At 44.8% G+C, this 20,204-nt stretch overlaps 4 protein-coding genes across 4 annotated transcripts; 1 reads left to right on the plus strand and 3 right to left on the minus strand.

Moving 5' to 3' along the window:
• Positions 1 to 7: 7 nt before the first annotated feature.
• Positions 8 to 5,121, minus strand: BYT42DRAFT_564767 (tubulin folding cofactor D C terminal-domain-containing protein). Its single transcript, XM_051567784.1, has 21 exons — positions 4,794 to 5,121; positions 4,543 to 4,723; positions 4,269 to 4,450; positions 4,095 to 4,198; positions 3,951 to 4,032; positions 3,656 to 3,878; positions 3,424 to 3,599; positions 3,100 to 3,363; positions 2,810 to 3,034; positions 2,646 to 2,746; positions 2,415 to 2,568; positions 2,207 to 2,350; positions 1,731 to 2,150; positions 1,564 to 1,660; positions 1,152 to 1,497; positions 942 to 1,068; positions 662 to 873; positions 524 to 604; positions 374 to 464; positions 202 to 311; positions 8 to 126 (listed from the first exon to the last, which is right to left on the minus strand). Exons 1-21 carry the CDS (start codon positions 4,941 to 4,943, stop codon positions 36 to 38), a joined length of 3,561 nt encoding a protein of 1,186 aa, XP_051424239.1. The 5' UTR covers positions 4,944 to 5,121; the 3' UTR covers positions 8 to 35.
• A 10-nt stretch (positions 5,122 to 5,131) lies between these two features.
• Positions 5,132 to 6,383, plus strand: BYT42DRAFT_287054 (ankyrin repeat-containing domain protein). Its single transcript, XM_051562866.1, has 8 exons — positions 5,132 to 5,272; positions 5,352 to 5,427; positions 5,501 to 5,591; positions 5,663 to 5,716; positions 5,772 to 5,882; positions 5,964 to 6,071; positions 6,183 to 6,227; positions 6,294 to 6,383. The coding sequence occupies exons 1-7, from the start codon at positions 5,164 to 5,166 to the stop codon at positions 6,222 to 6,224; spliced, it is 591 nt and encodes a 196-aa protein (XP_051424240.1). The 5' UTR covers positions 5,132 to 5,163; the 3' UTR covers positions 6,225 to 6,227; positions 6,294 to 6,383.
• Positions 6,384 to 6,723: 340 nt separating this feature from the next.
• Positions 6,724 to 13,049, minus strand: BYT42DRAFT_564774 (uncharacterized protein). The gene is made up of 6 exons (XM_051567785.1): positions 12,783 to 13,049; positions 12,356 to 12,568; positions 12,242 to 12,267; positions 12,065 to 12,143; positions 11,452 to 11,878; positions 6,724 to 11,359 (listed from the first exon to the last, which is right to left on the minus strand). Exons 1-6 carry the CDS (start codon positions 12,889 to 12,891, stop codon positions 7,078 to 7,080), a joined length of 5,136 nt encoding a protein of 1,711 aa, XP_051424241.1. The 5' UTR covers positions 12,892 to 13,049; the 3' UTR covers positions 6,724 to 7,077.
• Positions 13,050 to 18,037: 4,988 nt separating this feature from the next.
• Positions 18,038 to 19,185, minus strand: BYT42DRAFT_604022 (uncharacterized protein). The gene is made up of 2 exons (XM_051571086.1): positions 18,339 to 19,185; positions 18,038 to 18,276 (listed from the first exon to the last, which is right to left on the minus strand). Exons 1-2 carry the CDS (start codon positions 19,101 to 19,103, stop codon positions 18,202 to 18,204), a joined length of 840 nt encoding a protein of 279 aa, XP_051424242.1. The 5' UTR covers positions 19,104 to 19,185; the 3' UTR covers positions 18,038 to 18,201.
• Between the last annotated feature and the right edge of the window lie 1,019 nt (positions 19,186 to 20,204).

Below are 20,204 nucleotides of genomic sequence, written 5' to 3' on the forward strand. Positions count from 1 at the left end.
TTTTGGTCGAATCTCCAAAAAATGTAAAAATGTGTCTATTTCGTTGATTTCAGCACAGGCTTTGGAATAGCAAAATATTCATATAAAGTGTCTCGCACAGGTTTGATTTGATCCACCGAATCCGCCCTGCAGCAAAACAACATGTGGTTTGGTAAGTGGGTCATGTGAAGGCAATGTCAACTGGGTGAGTTATCATCTTACCAGTCCGTCGTGGTGAGCACCTCTTCCGCTGCCATAGTCCCATCCGTCATGTCTTCGGCATCCAGTAAAGATAAATAGGTATATAACTGGTCTGACGCTTCCATGCGAATCTTCATAACGAATAAAATTAGTTTGTTTTTTGTCTTTTTGTTATATGCAAGGAACCACTTACTCGAGGAAAAGCATGAACCAAATACGATAGCATTTGTTGCATGGCACGGATTTTGACTTGGGTGCCATTCATATTCATCAACCCCACATATCTATACCTCAATGTGAGATTTGCCTATCCCTCCAATTTTTTGTTCCTTCCAAATATTACATTTTGATAACTGCCAGCAATTTGCGAATGGATTTACACCGCAGAGCTTCTTTGCGAGTACTTTGTAGAATTTTGCTATGGCTGTTAAGCATTGTCAGCAACTACTTTTCAGCAACTTTTTCGCGAAATCCCACTTACATGGATTCTTTGCTAATTTTTGTGAACACAGCTGATTCGTATAATAATCCGACGACATCCAGTAGAGGAATAGTGACTCGGTCTTGTTTTTCGTAGTTGGCAAAGATTTGAAGGATATCGGTGGCGACAAGCTCCAAGCAAAGATCTGTTTCGTCTGCCGTCACCGGCAGCCGATCTGCGTAATCGATGAGACAAGCGCTCGAATGACGAACCTAAGTGAATGACAATAGGTTAATTAAAAAGGACGCTTTTTATTTACCATAGAACACTAGCTTCTTACCAATGATTCTGTCATGCCGCCTGCACTAGCAATCAGACCCGTCAACAGATCAAATCGATATTCAGGCAACGCCAATAAATTCACCATGACAGGATACAACATGGCCGGCGAAGACCAATCGAGATCTCTGGAATAAAAAGAGAAAAAATAAAAAGCAACATGGTTATTGGATGAAATCTTTCTTTGTACTCGCGTCCTTTCTTTTCTTACTTTGCAATGTATTTTTCCAACATAGATTGTCCCGGTATGTCCAGAGGAATTCCTTGTTTCGCATAGATAAAATCACGGATTACCGTGCCGGCATTGGCTCTTACTCGATCAATGCGTTCCACGCCCTGTTTTAGCAAACCGGCCATGATTTCTGCCTTCTTGGCCGACGACACGCAGGTCAAGGCGCCTGCACACTGTAACTGAACTAGGCGCGGAATGAGGGACGCCAAACAATCCATGCTCGCCATACGCACCCAAGACCCCACATCACCGCGTTGATCGGTGCTGTAATCCAGCAAACACGTCTGCAACGTCTGCAATATGTGCTCGTGATCACATTCGGAAACTGGAAACCGTGTACGAAACTAGTCAGTTGCCACAGTGGTGGTATTCTAGAAACAGGTTCACCTACTCAGTAAAAGATCATTGTTTTCCAGTTTTTCCAGGAGATGCGATAGACCAATCACAGCATTGCGCTTGGATTCAGCGTCGTTGGCTTGCTGCTCTTCCTGCAAATCTGATGAGCATCACATGTTGTGCATCCTCAACACCAAAGTTGGCTCAGTAAACAAGACTTACATGCATGCGTGTAGCGCAACAAAGTGCCATAATCACGTTGTGAAGCCAAGCGTGCCGTTCTACAGCATGGAAAGAGAGGGTTCCCAGAGCTAAAGCATACCCTCGTCTTCCGTAAAGAAAGCGCGTGGACGCGATCTTGTTGATACAGTCATCCAGTTCTTCTTTGGACAGAGGATACGTCGCATAAAGAGCACCAAATGCGTAGACGGCATGCTGCTGCACATTCTCTTCTTTACGCTCCAAGGACGTATGAACCAGAGTTTTCCATGCCATCAATGTCGTTGACCCCTCCACATCCAATACAGGGAAGTAGGTCCGTGCTAAACATTCTACCAAGTGGCATGCCGCTTCACGCACATGCTCTGAGCCAAACGTGGTCAGTGAACGAGGCGGAAGTAGGGCCGTAATGCATGCAATGGACTAGGTAAACGGTGAATCATCTGCACAGCCTAGTCGAACGGCAGAAAATAGCTTACCTGGATGAGACTTTGCTGGCTCTGCCAATGGTGATCAAGGACCGTGTCCTGCTGACGGCACGAATACAGTGACAAGCATATTTCGGCGACGGAGAGCATGGCTCCGTGGGATATTTGCATATCTTTGGAAACGGCCATGGGTATCTAATGGTCCTGAGTGTGAACAAAACCGGTGGATCGCCACGAGCATATAGAACAGTATACTTGCCAATATAGGGAGAATATTGTCGATAAAATACATGGGTGCCAATGGAACCAATAAATGGATGGCTTGCGACGCAAGGATACGCATGGTCTTATCCCAATGTCGCGCCGTAACAGTGACCAAATGATCAATGAGTGGATAACGATACTCTTCAAACCTGGATGTCGCAGGTATGAGGACCATATCTTTCTTTTTTCATGTTATTCCCCACTGACTCAATTGGATGAAACTTACTTGGCTATCTCTACCGCCACATGCATAAAAGCATTGGTTCGGTTGCCCACAGAGAAGTAATCTGCGATTTGAATGATCTCAATACCGCGTGGAAAGATACCCTAGAAGGGATGTACAAAGTGAGCAGAGGTGTGATGGTCATCTTTGGGACCAATGGGTGTTACCTGTCGCCCAACGTTTTCTTGAAACGCGGCACTGCTTGCTCTGCGGACGTTGATCTCTCTGTCAAATACTGACACTACGACCAAGTTTTGAGCGATTTCTTGGACGAAAGGGACGAGAATGTGAGGCGCATAGGCACGAGCAAAGGACCAACAAACGTAACAAGCCGCATCCCTCACATGCGATCCGATGGAATGTGATCCACGTTTCAGATCGAACTTGAGTCCCTACAGACCAATCCATGTCAGAAGAAAACCGCTTTTTTGAAGCCAGTTCAAGTGATGGTGTTTACATGAATAATCCATGGAATGGTCTCCTTGAGACGATCCGGCAACAGTAAACCTCGTCGAGCCAATTCAGCGACTGCCAACGACGCGCCGTGCCAGGTATTGTCCGATACAGCCGTAAGATCCAACTTGTTCGTGGTTCGATTCACCAATGTATTTTCCTCAAACAATTCCAATAACGATCTCACTACATCCTGCGCCAAATCACGCGGTAATCTCTGTGTAATTCGTCCTATTCCTTTGGCCGCCGACCATCGTACAATGGTATCCTACAGTGACAGCGGTATCAGTGATTGAACGGCCGTCGTGATGTTGTTTTCCTTCTATACCTTGTCACGCAATCCACCGAGCAAGATCTCAATAATTACTTCCAAATTATCTGGAATGTCGTCGTCGTCCTCATCGTCGTCGCTTTCCTCTTGCTTCTCTGTCGCTAGTCCAGCTTTCATCGTGTTATCGCTCACAGGTACCGTGCCTTCAAGATTTTGACGCAAGGATCGATTGCCTGATCCCAGGAGATTGTTTAGTACGGAAACAATGAGAAAGATACCATCGTATTACCTCGCTGGTATCGCCACGAAGCCACTTTCGGTTTAAGGTAGCATAAACCGACACGCTGGGTCAATTTCATGCGAATTTTTCGAATCAGGGAATTATTGGCAAATCGGTCACACAAAGCCGGCATGGATAATAAAGGAATCATGAAATCGTCCAATGTGGGTAACAAGGCGGATCGAGGCGAAATTTGAAAGGTGATACACAGACTCGTGAGAATTCCCGTCGCCTACGATAATAAAAGTCGCACTCAGTCTTTGCCTGTTGTCCATACATTATTGAGCCGTCCATGTGCATTTACCTCGAAAACATCGGCATCCTCATTTAATCGTTTCATCGACCACTCGATAAAAGGCACGAGATAATTGCCGCAAAGATCTTGGCTACGCATCAAGGTCAGCATCTCCAAACCGGGATATCCAGCATTGCCATAATTAACGCTTACCGACTCAACAATCTCGCAACAAGGATACTCGCACCATCCCGCTCCTTGCCTGTTGATTTTAGATAATGTTTACATAATGCGAGCATTCTGTCAATCAAGGGAATCTAAAGGAAGTTGGGATGTGAATGGCCAAGGACGGTACGGCACGGGCGTGAGTAAGGACGGCTACGATACCTGTGATTCATGCTCGGAACTGCTGTCGACGCGTTTCAGATCAAAGGGAATCATGCAGATCAGCGACAGCCAAATAAGACCAATGTACCGGCTCTCCCAATAGTCTGGAATGGAAGTGTCCAGCGAACTCAGGAAATCAAATACCGGTTCCAGATCACTCACTTCATGCGACATGAATTTGACTATTCATTTGAATGGTTTTTTTTTTTGGAAGAGGGAATAGTCAGCTACTCTCCCATTGTTTATCTGTCATGGATCGTGTATCCTGATTTACCTATGGTTTTGTAGCCGCGTGTCTTGCTTAACAGGTAGAGGTAACGGAAGAGAGCATGCGTCGCTTCCGGTCCAGCTGGGGTGGTCTGCTCGATATCTTGGCGGAGTTTGGCAATGACAGGCTGAATCAGTGCGTCGAGATGAGGATCGAGAAGATGAGCTTGTTCCTGGTACGTATCGAACTGCAAGATGCCACGATTCGAGTGAGTAACGGTGTCAGCTCATCCTAATATCTCTCTCTCGCAAACCTACAATGTCATTTAAACGCTTCAATGCGGCTGCACCCGACTCGGGATCGTGCACAAGAGCATCGACCAGTTGGAGTGTTTCTTTTTCGTGTTCAAAATAACTTTTCGTTTGGACGCAAGTGTCGTCATCGTAATCGTCTTGTTGAGCATCCATTGTGAATTGCTACTACCAAACTGCGCAAGAAAACCGGTCAAAGCCGAGGGTATATGTGAGTACACTTGCAAAAGAAAAAGAAGGTCGAGCCAAGTGGCAGTAAAAAACACGCCGAAAAAAAAAAGTTAAATCGTGCGTCTCCCACAAAGGGAACTTTGAACCCAAAATTGGAAAACCGCCTCTTTTGTCTGTATTTTCATGATTCTCGTATCCTACAAGCATGAATATAGCACCCAGAAACCGATTAGCCCACCGAACCTTTTTTGATTTATCCAGGGCCGCCACAGTGCGAGAAAGTGCGGCAGTTCGATTACGTCAGGCTGCCAAAGGTACCTAAAAGAACCCCTTCCACTGCACAAAGTCGCATGCTCATCACGTTTTTTTCGTTGATGGTCCATTGTCTGACAGATGGTAACATGGCCGCTGTCAAACGACTCATTACACAAGTGGCCAACATTCAAAATCCTGATCCTGATAACGGCTAGTAAGTATTACCACTCTTTTTTTGCTCTGTTATTGCCTCAAGTCAGCTCACTAGCTATGCTCGTCTTTGCCAGTACTACCCTCATGTATGCAGCTCAACATGGTCACCTCGAACTGGTAGAATTCCTGCTGGAAATGGGCCACGAGGAAGAAGTGATATCCGTGGTAAAGAACCATCCACACAACATGCTTGTCTTGCTAGATAATTGATTTGACCGACTTCTTTTTCGCGCAAGGATAATGAAGGCATTACCGTGCTCATGATTGCCGCCATGCATAATCACGAAGAGGTAGGTGTCACCAACATCCTGAAAAGTTCCTCGGCGATTGCTCATATGGTGCAAGATATTTTACAACTACGTGATACGATACCCCGAGTGTATCCATGCCATTAGCAAAAATGGGTGGACCGCTTTATTATATGCAGCGGAAAATGGCAATGCCAATCTTGTCAACGTAAGTCCTTTAATTCCAGTCGACTTTTAAATTTTTTATGTCACTCGTTGCAAAAAAAGTTTAATCGAAATCTATGGATAGTACCTGCTATCTATATCCGCCGACATTGACCATGTGGATAATGAAGGCAACTCGGCTTTACATCATGCTTCGGCTTGGGGTCACACCACCGTGATGGAGTTACTCGTGGTAAATGCTTTGATTAGGCAAGATAATCGCTTACCGACCCTTATTGATGATTGATAATTTCATAGTCTCAAGGCTGCAATGTCGATTTACAAAACGATGCACGGTTTACAGCTTATGATTATGCTTACAGCAGTGCTGTGCAAGATTATTTAAAAGGTAATTCACTTTGAATGCCATATGGCTAGGTACAGTGTGCATAGTTTTCTAAGATTTTTTCTGTAGCACTTTCACAAATGCCATTGAACGATGATTCTTCCTTCTCCCTATCACATTCTTTAAAATACAATGCCTCGGCTCGTCCATACCCATCTTCTTTAATGAGCGGTGTGCATCCCAGTCTCACCACCGTCGCCATGACTCGCGGGACGGACAGTTTTGACTCACCTACGCCTCGTGCTTCCACTTCATCTTCCTCCAACGGCATTGCCATGGCCACCAGTCCACGTGGATCCCAGTTCCAATTTAGCACCATCAGTGGCAGTCCGTCCTCTTATTCTGATCCGGAACGGCAACGGGCTTACAGCATTGGTGATAGATCCACAAGAACACGCTAAATATCTGAGGCACAAATCATCCAATAAACAAAATGAAAAAAAATAATTATAGAGAACCATGATCCTCACATAACGTGCAATGAAGAAGAAAAAAGTGTCACACATTTTACTCTATACAACATAAAAAAGCAAGTGGTATGATATTATAGTTTCCATGACTATTTCAAATGGGTCAATCATCAAAACTGAAACCCAGCGGTGAAAGGAAAATAAACAAAAAAGCAAATGTGTATCAATCATTAGTAGAGGATATATCGAGAGAAAAAAGGGGGGTAAGAAATACGATAAAGATTAATCATCTGTACAAGGGAAGAGAAAGAAAGGAATGGCGTGGTCGTAAAGCGATGTATGATAGCTAAAAGAGATAATAATAAAAAATGAATGTACGGAGAGGGTGTATGATTGGTAAATGCAAAAAGAGATGAAGAAAAAGAAAGCTCCTTATTTTGGATTTAGAAGCACATAAACTTGTTCTTCTTGTTCATTAGTTCTTCCATACGACTTTCGAGGATGTGACGCGCCTTTTCGGCTTTTTCTTTCAGCTTCTTTTCTTTCTCTAGTAATTCTTCTAGTTCTCGACGTTCTTCTTCGGCTTGTTCGGTGGTAGCCTTTTGCTGAGTCTGGATTTGCGTTACTTGGGCACGCAGGTTCTGGATTTCCAAATTGCACGCTTGCTTTTCGCGATTCAGCACGTCCAGTTGCTTCTTCACATCGCGCACCGAGCTTTCAGACCGCGACAGTTGCGTTTCCAACTTGCTAATCACTTCCTGATGTGCACGCACATCGTTTTCCGCGACTTGCGCTTTACGCTGTAAGGAACGCACAATCTTGTCGTACTGCTCCGACGTCAATGTATTGTTCATCAGAGCATCGCTGAAACTAGTGGAGCTCGAGTTCTGGCGCTGCAGTAATGGTGATGAGACCGACCGTGTAGGACCAACCGATGGTGAGCCGGGTAAACTGCTTGGAGAAACAGGGATCGGCGGTAGAGGGGTGGGAATGGGAGGAAGAGGGTTGGAAGGTGGCGCCGACGGTGGAGGAAGGTTCGCTACAGGTGTCACCGATCGATTCCGTAAACTGGAGTTGGGCCGAGGTGTGAGTTCGGATCGCATTGAGCTGGAAGAAACCCGTTTGCTGGCTTCATCGTCCTCGGGTAACGTCATGGATCGATACGAGCTGGATTTTTGCAATTTCAGGCTGGTAGACGACATGTCGCGTTGAAGTTTGTAGTGCAAACTGCTGTTGGAAGGCGATACGACGCGCGGAGTCTGTGGTGGCGAAGTGTAGTTGGACGATTCCCGGCTTACGACGTGGGAATGGCTGCTACGTGGCATGACCTGCTCCATTTCCTTCTCCAAACGATCATTAGCCGCCGTCAGTTTCATCACTTCCAGTTCCAAGTTTTTGGTTTCCAGCGTCAGTTGGCTTCGTTGCAGCACAAGTTGCGCTTCCAAATCATCCACATGCATTACCAACTGCGAATTATCCTCGGTCAACTGAGCAATCTTATCAATCAGCTCCTGCTGTCCTTGAGGATCTTGCAATTTCTTCGCCAACGCATGCTTGAATTCGTCCCTGTCCATTTGACTCGCGCGACTTTTGCGTTTCTCTTCCAGATCCGACACCGCTTTGGTCAGCCGGGTCAAGTTTTCGTCTTTTTCCCGGATTTGCGCTTCCTGCTCCTCAATTCGTCGTAACAAATCTTGACCGTTTGTACTGCTCATGGAACTGCGTTCCGTGTGACTCCATGAACTGCTTTCGCGACTCTTGTCGGAATCCGACGTTCGTTTTCTCGCCTCTTCGAAACTGGACACTCGGCGTCGCGTCGTCAACTGTTCTTGTAACATTTGGATCTGACCGGATTTCTGAGTATGACTGGCAATGGCTTCTTCCAACTGCTGCTTCAACGTCTCCACCGTTTCTTTCAACGACGTAATTACATGTTCCTGGTCTTGGTTCGATCGTTGGCTGGTTTCCAGATCTTCATGCAATTGGTCCAACTGGCGTTCCAATGTGGTTCCTTGCTCTTCCTTGGCATGCTGCAACGTTTTCAGTTTCTCTTGCAAATCAACAATCATGCCAGAAGCATCATTCGCCGCCACCAGTTCACGGTGGGTCTCGATTGTCTTTTCCATCTCTTCAATCGTCTTTTCCAACCGTGCCACCTTTTCGGTCGCTTTCTCACAACTGCGCTGGAGCTTGTTCATCTCGTCTTGTTTCTGCGCAAGCTCTTGAATAGCGTTCTGGTGGTCTTGCTGTACTTTCGTCAGCGTCGTTTCGAGCTGGTTGACATGGTCATCCAGGTGGGCTAATCGCTCCAGTTCCGCTTGATGATGCTTGTCTTGCTGCTGCAACTGCTTCACCAAAGCGGCTTGTTCTTCCAAGGTGGCTTTAGCGTCGGCAAGCTCGCTCTCCAACACTTGTGTCAATTGGTCGTTGTCGGACGAACGGTCTTCCATGGCTTGAAGGGAGGCAGTATGTTCTTTCTTTTGCGTTTCCAAAAGGTCGGTGATGCGTTGCTGTTCCTCGTACGCTTCTTCGCGGAGCAGACACTTTTGCTTCAAGTCATCAATCAGTTGCATATGTTTGGCTGAAACGGTTTCTTGCTTTTGCAAAAGGCCATCGACGATGTTCAACAACATCTCCAATTCCTTCTTTTCCAATCCCATGCCATTGATTTGGCGCAAGAGATTGCAGACTTGAACTTGCATTTCTTGGGCAAATTCGGTCTTTGCAGTGTTTTCTTGCTCCAATTGAGTGATCTGACGATCGCGGACGGCCAGCTGTTCCTTTAAACCCAACGTCATTCGTTCCATTTCTTCCAATTTCAACTCCAAGCCAACAATGATGCGGTCTTGCTTCTCTTCTACCAAACGCAGCGCATGCAGATCCAGCTTGACTCTTTCCAGTTCTTCCAATCGCAACCGCAGTGTGAGCTGGGTGCCCTGTTCTTGTTCCCACATGTGTTTTCGCAAATCTTGGGCACTCATTTGTGCCTCGGCCAACGCTTCCTTCATAGACTCTTTATCGGCCGTTAATCCATCGATAGTGGCTTGCAACTGTTCAATGGTGGACAGAGAGGTCGCCTGTTCTTCCTCATGAAGCTTCTTTTGCTGCTCCAGTTCCTGTTTGGCATTCTCGACGGTCTGATGCAGTCGCTCAATTTCGTGTGCCTGGGTGTCCCGCAACTCGGCCAATTCACGATGCATGGTCTCGACATCGGCCAATCTGTGTTGCAGCTCATCCACTTGGGCCGTCTTTTCCGCGATTTGGCTTTCCAGTGTTTGCGTTGATGCCTCGGATGCCGTATCGCTGTTTTGGTTTTTGTTGGGTTGGTCAACCTGAGCTTGGGCTAGTTTGGCTTCCAATTCAGCAATGTGGGCTTCGTTGGTGTGTCCCTGTTCGGTCAGTTGGGCTAAGTGGTGTCTTAGTTCGGCCAAGTTGCGACTCTCGATTTCGTGCATGGTTTCGTATTCGGCGATTTTAGCTTCTTGAGCTGCCAACGCATGATCCGAGTGAGCCAAAGCGGCGCGGGCCATGGCCAACTGTGACTCGAGTCCCGAAATGGATTTTTCGTACTCTTCAATGACCGGTTCCACCAAATGTTGAAAGTCGACATTGGATAGCCCAGAATCTGTTTTTGATGATCGTGGACTTGTCTGTCTTGCGTGGCGTTTATTGGCGAGGGGCGATTTCACGTTGGCTTGTTGCCGACTCTGGCGCAATTCGGTTTCCACCAGTTGATTGCGTTCGCGCGTGACAGTGACCTCGTTGTGCAGTTCTTCAATTTGGCGACGCAAGTCTGCTACCAAGGCTTGATTATTATCAAATTCCATGTCAGGCACAGTAATGGTGGTCGTGGCTGAAGAGGACGGACAGGTGCTGATTTGAGGGTGATCGTGGTCGGACAAGGACGACGAAGGCGATACATCGGTATGATGAACGAAATGAGTCAGTGGTTGCTTGGGCGACGTTGGCGGTCCGTGGGCTTTGAGGGTGCGAACTTCGGCTTTCAGTTTGGCGATCAAGCCTCGCAAGTAATCAGCGTTATCATTGGTCATCCATTCTTCGGCTTCGTTTCGTTCCGTCTTGTTCTTGATACTGCGTGCTCGATGAGCGTATTTGATGGTATTAACAGTTTCAGTCAAATTGATTTCGGCAGGACTGACACATGCGATCATGAGGGTGGTGGCGTTGCCACCCAGTGAGTCTTGAAGCAACCGGGTGAGTTTGGAATCGCGGTAAGGAACATGGGTGGAGCGTTTGCAGGGATCGGATAATGCAGAAATCACGTTACCCAAGGCTAACAGGCCTGCATTAATATTGATGCCTTCCTTTCGGCGATCACCTTCAGCGGCGGTTCGCTTTAATCGCTCGGATCCCGCCAAATCCACAAAGTGGAACTTGGAACTCAGCACCATCCATTCACCGTCCTCTTCATCGGCAGCGGCGGCACCAGTGGGTTTAGGCCCATGGTTCTGTTTCTCCATTTGACCGACCATGGCTTTTACATTGAGTGTACTGGCGCGGCGACTCATGGGGAAACTAGCCATGGACGAACGAGACGAGGCCGGACTGGGACTGGTTTCGCGTCGACGTTGGGATTTGGCTTCGCTGGCAGGTACCCACTTCTCCTGCTTCAGGGTGACGGAAAAAATAGCGTGTGATCGCGAAGATTTGGCATTCATGTCAGTTGACCCTGTGGCTCGGTTCTGAGTTCCCATTTGCAGGTATCTAGAAAAAAAAAAGTAAATGAACATCTTGCCCTTAATTTTTTTTTCTTTTTCTGAACAAAGTTCACCCAGCTGCATGCATGAAATCTGTACCTCAAGACATCTTCGGTGGTTCCCACAGCTACCTCCTTAACGCCTGTCCAATAGATGTGACCCTTTGTATCTTCTCTGATAGTAACGGCTGGTCGTTCCGATGGTGGTGCAGGATTAAGCAGGTCAATGAGTTCTTCATTATAGATCTCGACAAAGGAGACGTGAACGGTGTAACGCGGTGCTTTGCTATTGTCATTTTTCTCAGGAGGGTTTAATCCGGATGGCCGCCTTACTGGCGTCACCATGGACGTTGGTCTTAATTTGGCCAATGACGTGGTGCGTCGCGGCGCACGTAAACCCGAGGTGAGAGGAAGACTGTTGGCCGAAGGACGTCGTGTGGAAGATTGGGATGTGCAAGGTGAAGTGGGTGTGGGTTGATTTTTCTGAAGCCGTTGGAATAAAGCGGTCATGGCGCGTGGAATGATACCTAAACATAACAAAGTTAGATGCAAGTTTAAGGTCCGACGCGAATAAACATAAAAATAAAAAGCATTAACAAATAGTAAACAACGCGCATCCATCAACGTCGCCGATGCACCAAGTTTATGTAATGTATTTGTTTGTTTGTTTCTTTTTTTTTTGTTATCTTTTGGCAAGTGCGTTTGTAGTTTACCTTCTTGTTCGGGATCCGGATGCCGTTCGCAATCCATAGCAGTCCCCATGGAATAAGTTTTGCCAGATGAGGTTTGGCCCTGTGGGTGGTGTAGGTGTGATAGGAGGAGAGACCAAAAAAAATAAATTGGGGAGGTCAATTTAGGGTTGGCTTTAAATTAAATCGAGCACTACTCACATAAGCCAAGATGGTAACGTTGTAACCTGGGATCAACGTGAAAAAGGGTCAAAGATGAGATTTGATAACACGGAAAAGAGCGTGGTGGGTTTTGGAATGGGAAAAATAACCTACCATCGAGAAACCGATCCACGAGGCCGGAGGCGACACCCAGAAATACTTGTTCTTGGGTACTCTCTGTGTCGAACATGTAATCGAATGTAAACGACTTTTGATGGGGCACAATGGTGATGGTATTGTTAAATGTTTTTAACACATCAGAATTGGTCGATTGAGAAAATCGTGGTTGTAGTCGATCTTGTTGTGTCAGAGGCCGGACGCGAAGAGCTATTTGTTGATCATGTAAAGGTTGACATTCGTAAGGATAATATAAAGTTTTCCAGCAGGATAAGTGGATTTGCGAAACAATGATGATATTCAGATCAACCGCATCATAATGAAAGATCGTCCATAAAATAATAAGAACACAACATCGAATCGGTTAATAATGCGAATCACTTTTTGATAAAAAAAAAAGTGTGGAGATGGAACAATGACCTACCGACTTGAACGGCGGTGGTATTGGATGGGGCGGTTGATGAGGTGGTAGTAGTGGATGTGCTACTGTGAGTGACGATGGTCGTTGCTGTTGTTGTTGTCCCGTGCGCCATGTTTATATGGATGATGAAACGGTCATTAAGAGTGAAAGAGAAATAGGGTCAAAATTCGTGTGGCGATCCTTTGACTTAATGATTAAAAGGAACGAACAAGATAAAAAAAAAACAATAAAGGTGTGTCTTGAAGTTTCCAAAAAGAAAAAAAAAAGACAAAGTAAGGAGATATTTAGTACACAATCAATCCAAGTGGAAAATCAGGTGGAATAGATACAAGATAAAAAAAGAGAGAGAAAGAGAGAAAAGGAAAAATTGATAAGCGAGAAAAAAAAGGAAGAGAGGTAGAACGTTGAATAGAAAGCGTGGTGGTGAAAAGGAGTCCAGGGGGTGATGATGAAACCGTATGCAGCAAGTCGACTACAAAACGAATGTAAGCAATAAGCAGATCTCAAGTCAATTATGTATGAAATGAAAGGAATGAGTGGAGGATCGATAACAAAAAAAGATCGAATCTTGTCCAGAATTTTGAATATCAAACAACAGAAGAGCGAAATATAAAATAAAATAAAAAGAGTTAAAATAAGCAAAATAAGCAAAATAGAAAGATGAAAAATAGCCCATCCAAACAAAGTGTAGATTAGAAAAAAAATGCATGCGTGGTTCTCTTGACTCTCCATCCTCGTTCATCCACATGTCACATGAAAGCGCACCATATAAAGAGTGTCGTTTCGTGTCAAATCATCCGCCAGTGTTGGGCCTTGATCCTCCACGATGATAATTATTGCCTTTCCGATTATACAAGATGGTGTCACCTTGCCAACCAACAAGATTGCACAGACAATTAAACTTTTTTATTTTTATTTTTCTAGTCCCCGCAATAGCAGCAGCTATGTAAAGAAAATAAAAAAGATAGACGCAATAGGCCCTCCCGGTTTCTCGTCTCCCCACCTCCTACCTGTCTTATTTTTATCATCTTTCTTTACTGAATCCAACTGTAAGCTCGCTTAACATTACTATGCCATGTTTCAAGCAATGACAGCATCATGCTTTTAGGCAATTGGATGTTTGAAACCTAATTTATTGGAGGCTACATTTTATTTCAATGTAGTATCGTGTAACCTTCATTAACAATGCTCTGTCCAACCGAACTGTACTTTAAGAAAATTAAAAAGTGGCTTGCGTTGCTTTCAGTTACTGAAGAGGCATGCGGAAGTTCTCGAATGTTTGATAACTTTTTGAGCCTAGTTGCAAGCTGCGCAAGATGGAGTGATCCCGCTAACCATGGGTACCCTCAGGTCGCAATCTTTTGCACATTAGACTGGGATTCAAATGTTGCTTGAGCTTCAGCACAGGAATGGCTGGTTTCTTTTGAATGAGATGGGCTGAAAGTTGCGAGTGGTCTTAATATTCAGCCGGTGTTTTGTTCCTAGGGATATACATAGTATGGCGAGGAAATGGGGGAAAACCATTCACTGGTGGAATGAATGTGCTACCGGTTTAGATGGCAGGCCTACTTGGTAGTCCTTTCGACTGGTTTTCCGCCTTTGATGAATAAGTTTTTGGAAGGAAATACTTTCTGCTATCAGAAAACGCAGCATTGACTCGTACGATTTCATGCGCCATTCCTACCGGGTTGTAACTTGGGTCCAGCTTTCTGTATCACTTACCACGGCGGCGAGCGTGCTCGTGGATCTGTGAAACCACACCTCAATCAGATCCTCTATTCATCGTCGCCACGACAACTTCATCGATGGCATCGCTACCTTTGTCGATTGGACTAATTCATCCACCTTTCATAACCACTGTCGACGCGATCACAAGATCGATATCGACTTTACCAATATCGCTCCGTCCTTACAAACGGATTCCATCTCTCCCTGGACGGATTGGTGCCTGACGAATTGTTTAAAGATGCTACAACCTGTATTAAGGATATTGCCCTCATCCTTTCTTCTACTATGGTCTCGAACTCTAATATTGGATCAAGAGGACTCTTATTTTAAAGAAAAGCTCACGTAAGAGCGAACGTGTCAAATTCTGTCTTCCTGTTATGGAGCACCGGTCGAAGGGTCATCTGACGATCTTTTGAAAGTTTGTTTTGAACCGTGCGTCTTCCTAATGCAGAAAATTAGGACACAGGCAACATGTTTGTTCAGCTCGATTTTTTGTGTTATGGCGAGATAGATGATCTAGATTCTCGTACATAGCTATTATCTGACGAGTCTTTCACAAACAGCTCACATATAATCACTGAGCATAATTTGCGCACCTTTGCTTTATTCTCAATCAAATAGATTATTTTTGCTATTGGAAATATAGCTAACCCGTTGCCTTAGAAAAAACCTGATCGCATTATTATATCAAATGGCAGCAATAATTAATCAGGCATGCCAACCAAATGGGGTCCACCTACATCTTGTTTTCTGAAGACCACTGCAAATTTATGGCAGTAAGATAACATTTTCTTCTTTCTCATTCCATTTTACCCAATGTGTTGTCCTTTTATTTGTGAAGAAAGTCTCGTATCTATAATCTGGATGCATTTTTATTCGGTGACCATCTTTTGGATCACAGAAAGTGGGTGCTAGTTCAGGGAGCTGAACGAGATTTGGCAGAAATGTTTTAAAGACGTAGCAACTTCTTGTAAAAGGATATTCATATTTTTGTTTATATCGCTCGAACCTATGTCAAGCAAATTTTGGCTATTGGTTAACGAAGTGAGCAATTGTCTGCATTCGACCATAGTGGATATCAAATGGTTGGAAAACTCGCCAAGAACATAGCGAGCTTTCAAAGGCACGGTGATGTCACGTTTGGGATTTTCAGGCCCCCAGCGCTTTTACTTTTGGAAAACATAAGCATAACAAACTTGACTCTATTCCAACGTGCCTGCAAGCAATCGCTCGTACACTTGCAGAAGTAGTTGCTCGACAGAACGAGTTGGTTGCTCCACAGGTCCAGTTAGTTTCTCGACAAGACGAGTTAGTCGCTTTGCTCAAGGATCGGCTTCAAATTCCTCGGCAGCAAGTAACTGAAGTGGCACAGCGTGATGTCGGCATGCTTTTGCACCCACGTCTATCCGATAATTGCAGGCCTTCTATACAGAAGTATCATATAGAAGAGCTTGTGGAAGCTTCACTAGCAGCCCTTATTTGTGTATCGTCGACCCACCGACCAGTATTCGCTTCGGCGACGAGAATTTAAAAAAAGCTTTTCTAAGTGATTTGCCCCAAAATTCGACTCGACTTTTAATCATCATCATCCAAAAAAAGAGAAAAAAGCCAAGTACCATCGCTGTCCCTTTAAACGAAGCATACATGTCTAAAGTTAAACTTGTAATATTCATGTTGAGTAAAGCAACTCATTTTAACTTTGCTGATTCAAAGGTTTCCAAGAGACGGCAGGAAAAAAAAGGGGAAGTCCTTTCGTGACGGTAAAGGTAAGGAGATGCAACCAATCGTAGCTTGCAAAGAGACAATATTGCAATATGAGCCCGACATGTCATCGCCAGCAAACATCTTTCAGTTTGCCACCAGTCTCTTATCAGCTGCAAGAGCAGTCAGTTACATCGAATATACACTTCAGTAAAGACAGCTGTAGTAAGATTACATCGACATTCGGCTTTTTTTTTTTAGACGCCTGGCAATATCGAATCCCACTCTTGTTTTATATGTCAAAATAGTTCAGCAAAGTGTTGTTGCAGGTACTGTCCAAGCTTTGGCCATGTTTGTCTTCACGTAAAACCCAGATTATTCCCATGTGTCACTGGTAAACAGCATTATCAGGGAAGGGATCAAGACACAATACTAAATTTCATTGTTATGCCAACAAAAAGAAACTATACTGTTCTTCTCCTTTCTACCCTATCTTCATCCGTCATGAACGGCATCGCTCAGGGTCATTAACTCTTTCTACGATGCCTTTCAGCGCAAGACAAAGCCCCCATACACAGCATCGAGCTTGCAACTCTGCATCTCCGCGTCGATATGACACGTTACAAGTGATTTGGTCCAAGGCTTATCATCTCCTTGGAAAAGCTGAGCAGTACATTAGCTACTTTTCGTTCAGTAAGTTACTACAGCAAAATGCAATCGCCTTATTGAATCGCTTAGCAGTTCTTTCCTGAAGTAGCAACGAGAAATCCGCTATCATGCCACCAGAAAATACCTTGTTAGCCTACTGCGCCATGGTCGCACCTACTGATGGCAGCCTCATCGATCCAACAATCAGTGGGTATGGCGTCATCATCGCGTTATTCGATCAAATACAGCCTTCTGCGCAAAGACGCTGCGCCCTACATTGGATGCATTGCCACTTTTTGACAGGTATGTTTTCGGAAGTCAACTTCGATGACTTTCTTTAATGAGCTTAGCTAACACCCTCTTTTGTCTTCATGAATTGGGCAATCTGGGTTTGGATAGGCAAATCCGATCTAGAAAGATCCTTGTTTTCCCGTAGCATGTTTGTTCAGCCTGGAGACAGCGTTTTTCAACGTCCTGTCGTCCAACAAGGCTCTTGGCGCAAGATGAAATCTCTACACATACCGGCAACCTGGGGCAGTGTGCTTCGCCGCATGGATATGATGCGATCCAGGCTGTTTGTCCAACATGTCAGCCTTCCGCGTAGAGACGCCGGGCAGTACACCAGATACACTGGGATTTTTATACAGTTTCCGGCCAGCCAATCTTGAATGCCATTTTTAATGAGCTTAACTGACATTATCATTTCTTTTTATGAATTGGGCAACTAGGAATTGAATATGCAATCACACTCTCGGGAACGAAATCAAGTTGTTGGCTGTGGTGTCCATTTTCAGTAAAGATCATCCATTCAATTTCATGACGGCATCTTATCAACCTTGAAATGTCTATCAGCATCCTATCTTCGTATCTATTCTATCATGACTCAGCACACATACATTGCGGTAGCAGATCGACCGATCGTCCTGTTAAATGTCCAGCACCTTATCACTCGAGTTTCTTGAACTTGCTTCTTAAGAAGCAGTCATCTTCTGTTTCCTTTCTTTGCAGCGCTATGGACTTTGTTTCTGAAAACGCCATGTTACATGCTTCTCTGTATCACGCTTAATGAATGGCTGTTTTGATAAAAATATCGCTGCGACTGGTGGAAAATTCCTTTTTTGATCCCACAGTTTCATAATATGGGTTGATTGAGATGAAACGTAGAGAAGTATCGTTAATTAGTGGTTTCAGCATATCTTTTATTGCTTTCTAAATGAGATCAGCGGCAAGGATCGTCATAAATGTATTTGCGTTTCAAGCGTAATGTATTATGCTATAGAGTCAATGGAAGGATTATTATAAAGTGTAGACATAGGAATGTACAAAATGATCTAGAGGGATGTTTTCATGAAGATGCTTCATTCTTAGTTTTCTTCCAAAACTGCCATCGCTTGGACGTTTTCTCCTTTTCCTCGTTTGACTAAAGATAAAATCGTCAATGAACTAATCGGACCTTCTTTTTTATATCATCCTGTTGCTTACCTTTTCCTTTCGTTTGAAAAGATTCAATGATTTGAGTGACATGGATTTAGTTCTCTTCGGTACTTCCTTTTTCATCACAGACACTTTGGCTCCTGTTTCATGGTCAGTCGTGTCAGAACTCTGTGTCGTTGTACCGGAAGGTTTAGATTGTTCCGGTTCCGTGGTGGCGGGTGGTACGTCCTGGTTCACCGGTTCCATTGACTCGGGTGCAACACTGGTAGTTTCGTTTTCAACAGTTGTTGCGGCCGTCTCGGCAGTCTCTTTATTTTCGGTTTCCTTGGGAATCGACGCTGGATCTTGTGCGGACGCGCTGATTTCGGTATGATTTTCGGAAGGCATGGACAAATCCCGAGGTTCAGACCCCGCTTGATCTGGAGTGGCTTGCAGCGCGGGTACCTTGGTATTGATTGGTTGCGAAGCGACGGATTCGGTTTGTTCTTTTTCATCGCGGTCATTCTCCGTATCATCGGATGTTGCATCGGTAGATGTAGTTGCGGTGCTCGCGGAGACACTCAAAGCAGGTGAGGGTGCATCGCGAACCTCGATGGGAGTCGTACTTTCATAACCTGCAGAGACTAAAGTAGGCTGATCTGGCGGTGGGAGTGATGAAGGCGTTTTCAGTTCCTGTTTCTGCAGCTGATCCACGGGAACACCCATACTAGCGGCTTTCTTCATGATCTTCTTCATGGCCTTCTTCTCTTCACGCATTTGCGCTCGTCGTTGGGCACGATTACCTCCTTCGATCATTGTGTTTGTTTGACTCATGATAGCAACTGTACTTTTCTTCTTTTTTGTTCAATTAAGTTGGATACGATTCAGGGCAGCGTAATGAAACGGCTTAAAGTACAAAAATAAGAAGTTCTGCAATTCATTTTCTAGACTCTGCGTTCTTTTATACCTTTTTTTAGATGACTTTTTTTTTTAATTCTATGTTGGGGACGTGTCAAAATTTTGAAGTAGACCTTTTTTTCCCGGAAAAGAATTCTCCGGTTCAAGGGGACAATGGGTTTACCTAATCGGGTGGACGTGGTGAGACCTTCCTTTTCTTCTCCTATGCCCCTCTTTTTTTTTGGCCCAGCTTTTTTGTTCTTGTTGTTGTTGTTGTTTTTCCCTTCATTCCCATGATCACCACTGCATTATCTTTTTCACTTTCAAAATGGTCACTTATGCTTTTCTTTGCCGTACTTTTTTGATGATATTCACTCCCTAATCCTACGGTGACCGGGAAGACTTTTGGTACATTTCCATCTCCGAGCACTAATGTCTCAGATAGCGCTTGGGCTGACTGATCTCGTACATGATTGGTCAATCCGTAAGGTGTCCAACCACCGTCCTTTGTGGAGGGCGGCCGACTGAGTGAATATGGTATCTCAGCAAAACTGTAAATTAAAAAAACAAACCTAACTGGAACCTAACCAGAAGTAAAGAGTCCTCCAGACTTGAAGACGGTATGAATGGGTGGCTGGAAAACGGGACAATCCTAATTCATTTTAAAGCGGTCATTTTGAGATCCATGACGTGTTTGCCGTCCACCCACCCACTAGTGGCCCGACCAAAGCAAATTTACCGTGATGTAAAAATAGAAAGCACTATCTATTTCGTGTCCGCCAACTTTGCAGATCACGGATCTGACTCTTTGCCAATATTAGACCATTTTAATGATTTGTCAATCGCTCGTTGGCCCAGGCCAACTCGCTGCTGTGGCGCTGGGCTCGAGTGTTGCTGTAGTTCGCCAAGCGTCATTTAAGCTTTTTTGTTACTCCTGCCGTGTCGATTTATTTGTCCGCCAGTGGCATCAATGACGTGGTGTCCTTTTTTTTCCGTTGTAAACATCAACAAATGAGACGCGACCTTCATTACTTACCC

Source organism: Radiomyces spectabilis, assembly GCF_025331425.1.
Source record: "Radiomyces spectabilis strain NRRL 2753 chromosome Unknown BYT42scaffold_5, whole genome shotgun sequence".
Lineage (NCBI taxonomy): Eukaryota > Fungi > Mucoromycota > Mucoromycetes > Mucorales > Radiomycetaceae > Radiomyces > Radiomyces spectabilis.

Coding starts and splice junctions, on each gene's coding strand:
- BYT42DRAFT_564767 (XM_051567784.1), bottom strand. CDS start 4,943: ATGGATGCTCAACAAGACGATTACGATGACGACACTTGCGTCCAAACG. Junction 4,724..4,793: donor TGAAGCGTTTAAATGACATT/GTAGGTTTGCGA, acceptor GGCATCTTGCAG/TTCGATACGTACCAGGAACA. Junction 874..941: donor GCGGCATGACAGAATCATTG/GTAAGAAGCTAG, acceptor TCATTCACTTAG/GTTCGTCATTCGAGCGCTTG.
- BYT42DRAFT_287054 (XM_051562866.1), top strand. CDS start 5,164: ATGAATATAGCACCCAGAAACCGATTAGCCCACCGAACCTTTTTTGAT. Junction 5,428..5,500: donor CCTGATCCTGATAACGGCTA/GTAAGTATTACC, acceptor CGTCTTTGCCAG/TACTACCCTCATGTATGCAG. Junction 5,592..5,662: donor AGGAAGAAGTGATATCCGTG/GTAAAGAACCAT, acceptor TTTTCGCGCAAG/GATAATGAAGGCATTACCGT.
- BYT42DRAFT_564774 (XM_051567785.1), bottom strand. CDS start 12,891: ATGGCGCACGGGACAACAACAACAGCAACGACCATCGTCACTCACAGT. Junction 12,569..12,782: donor TACCACCGCCGTTCAAGTCG/GTAGGTCATTGT, acceptor ATCAACAAATAG/CTCTTCGCGTCCGGCCTCTG. Junction 12,144..12,241: donor ACGTTACCATCTTGGCTTAT/GTGAGTAGTGCT, acceptor CACCACCCACAG/GGCCAAACCTCATCTGGCAA.
- BYT42DRAFT_604022 (XM_051571086.1), bottom strand. CDS start 19,103: ATGAGTCAAACAAACACAATGATCGAAGGAGGTAATCGTGCCCAACGA. Junction 18,277..18,338: donor TTTTCAAACGAAAGGAAAAG/GTAAGCAACAGG, acceptor TTTTATCTTTAG/TCAAACGAGGAAAAGGAGAA.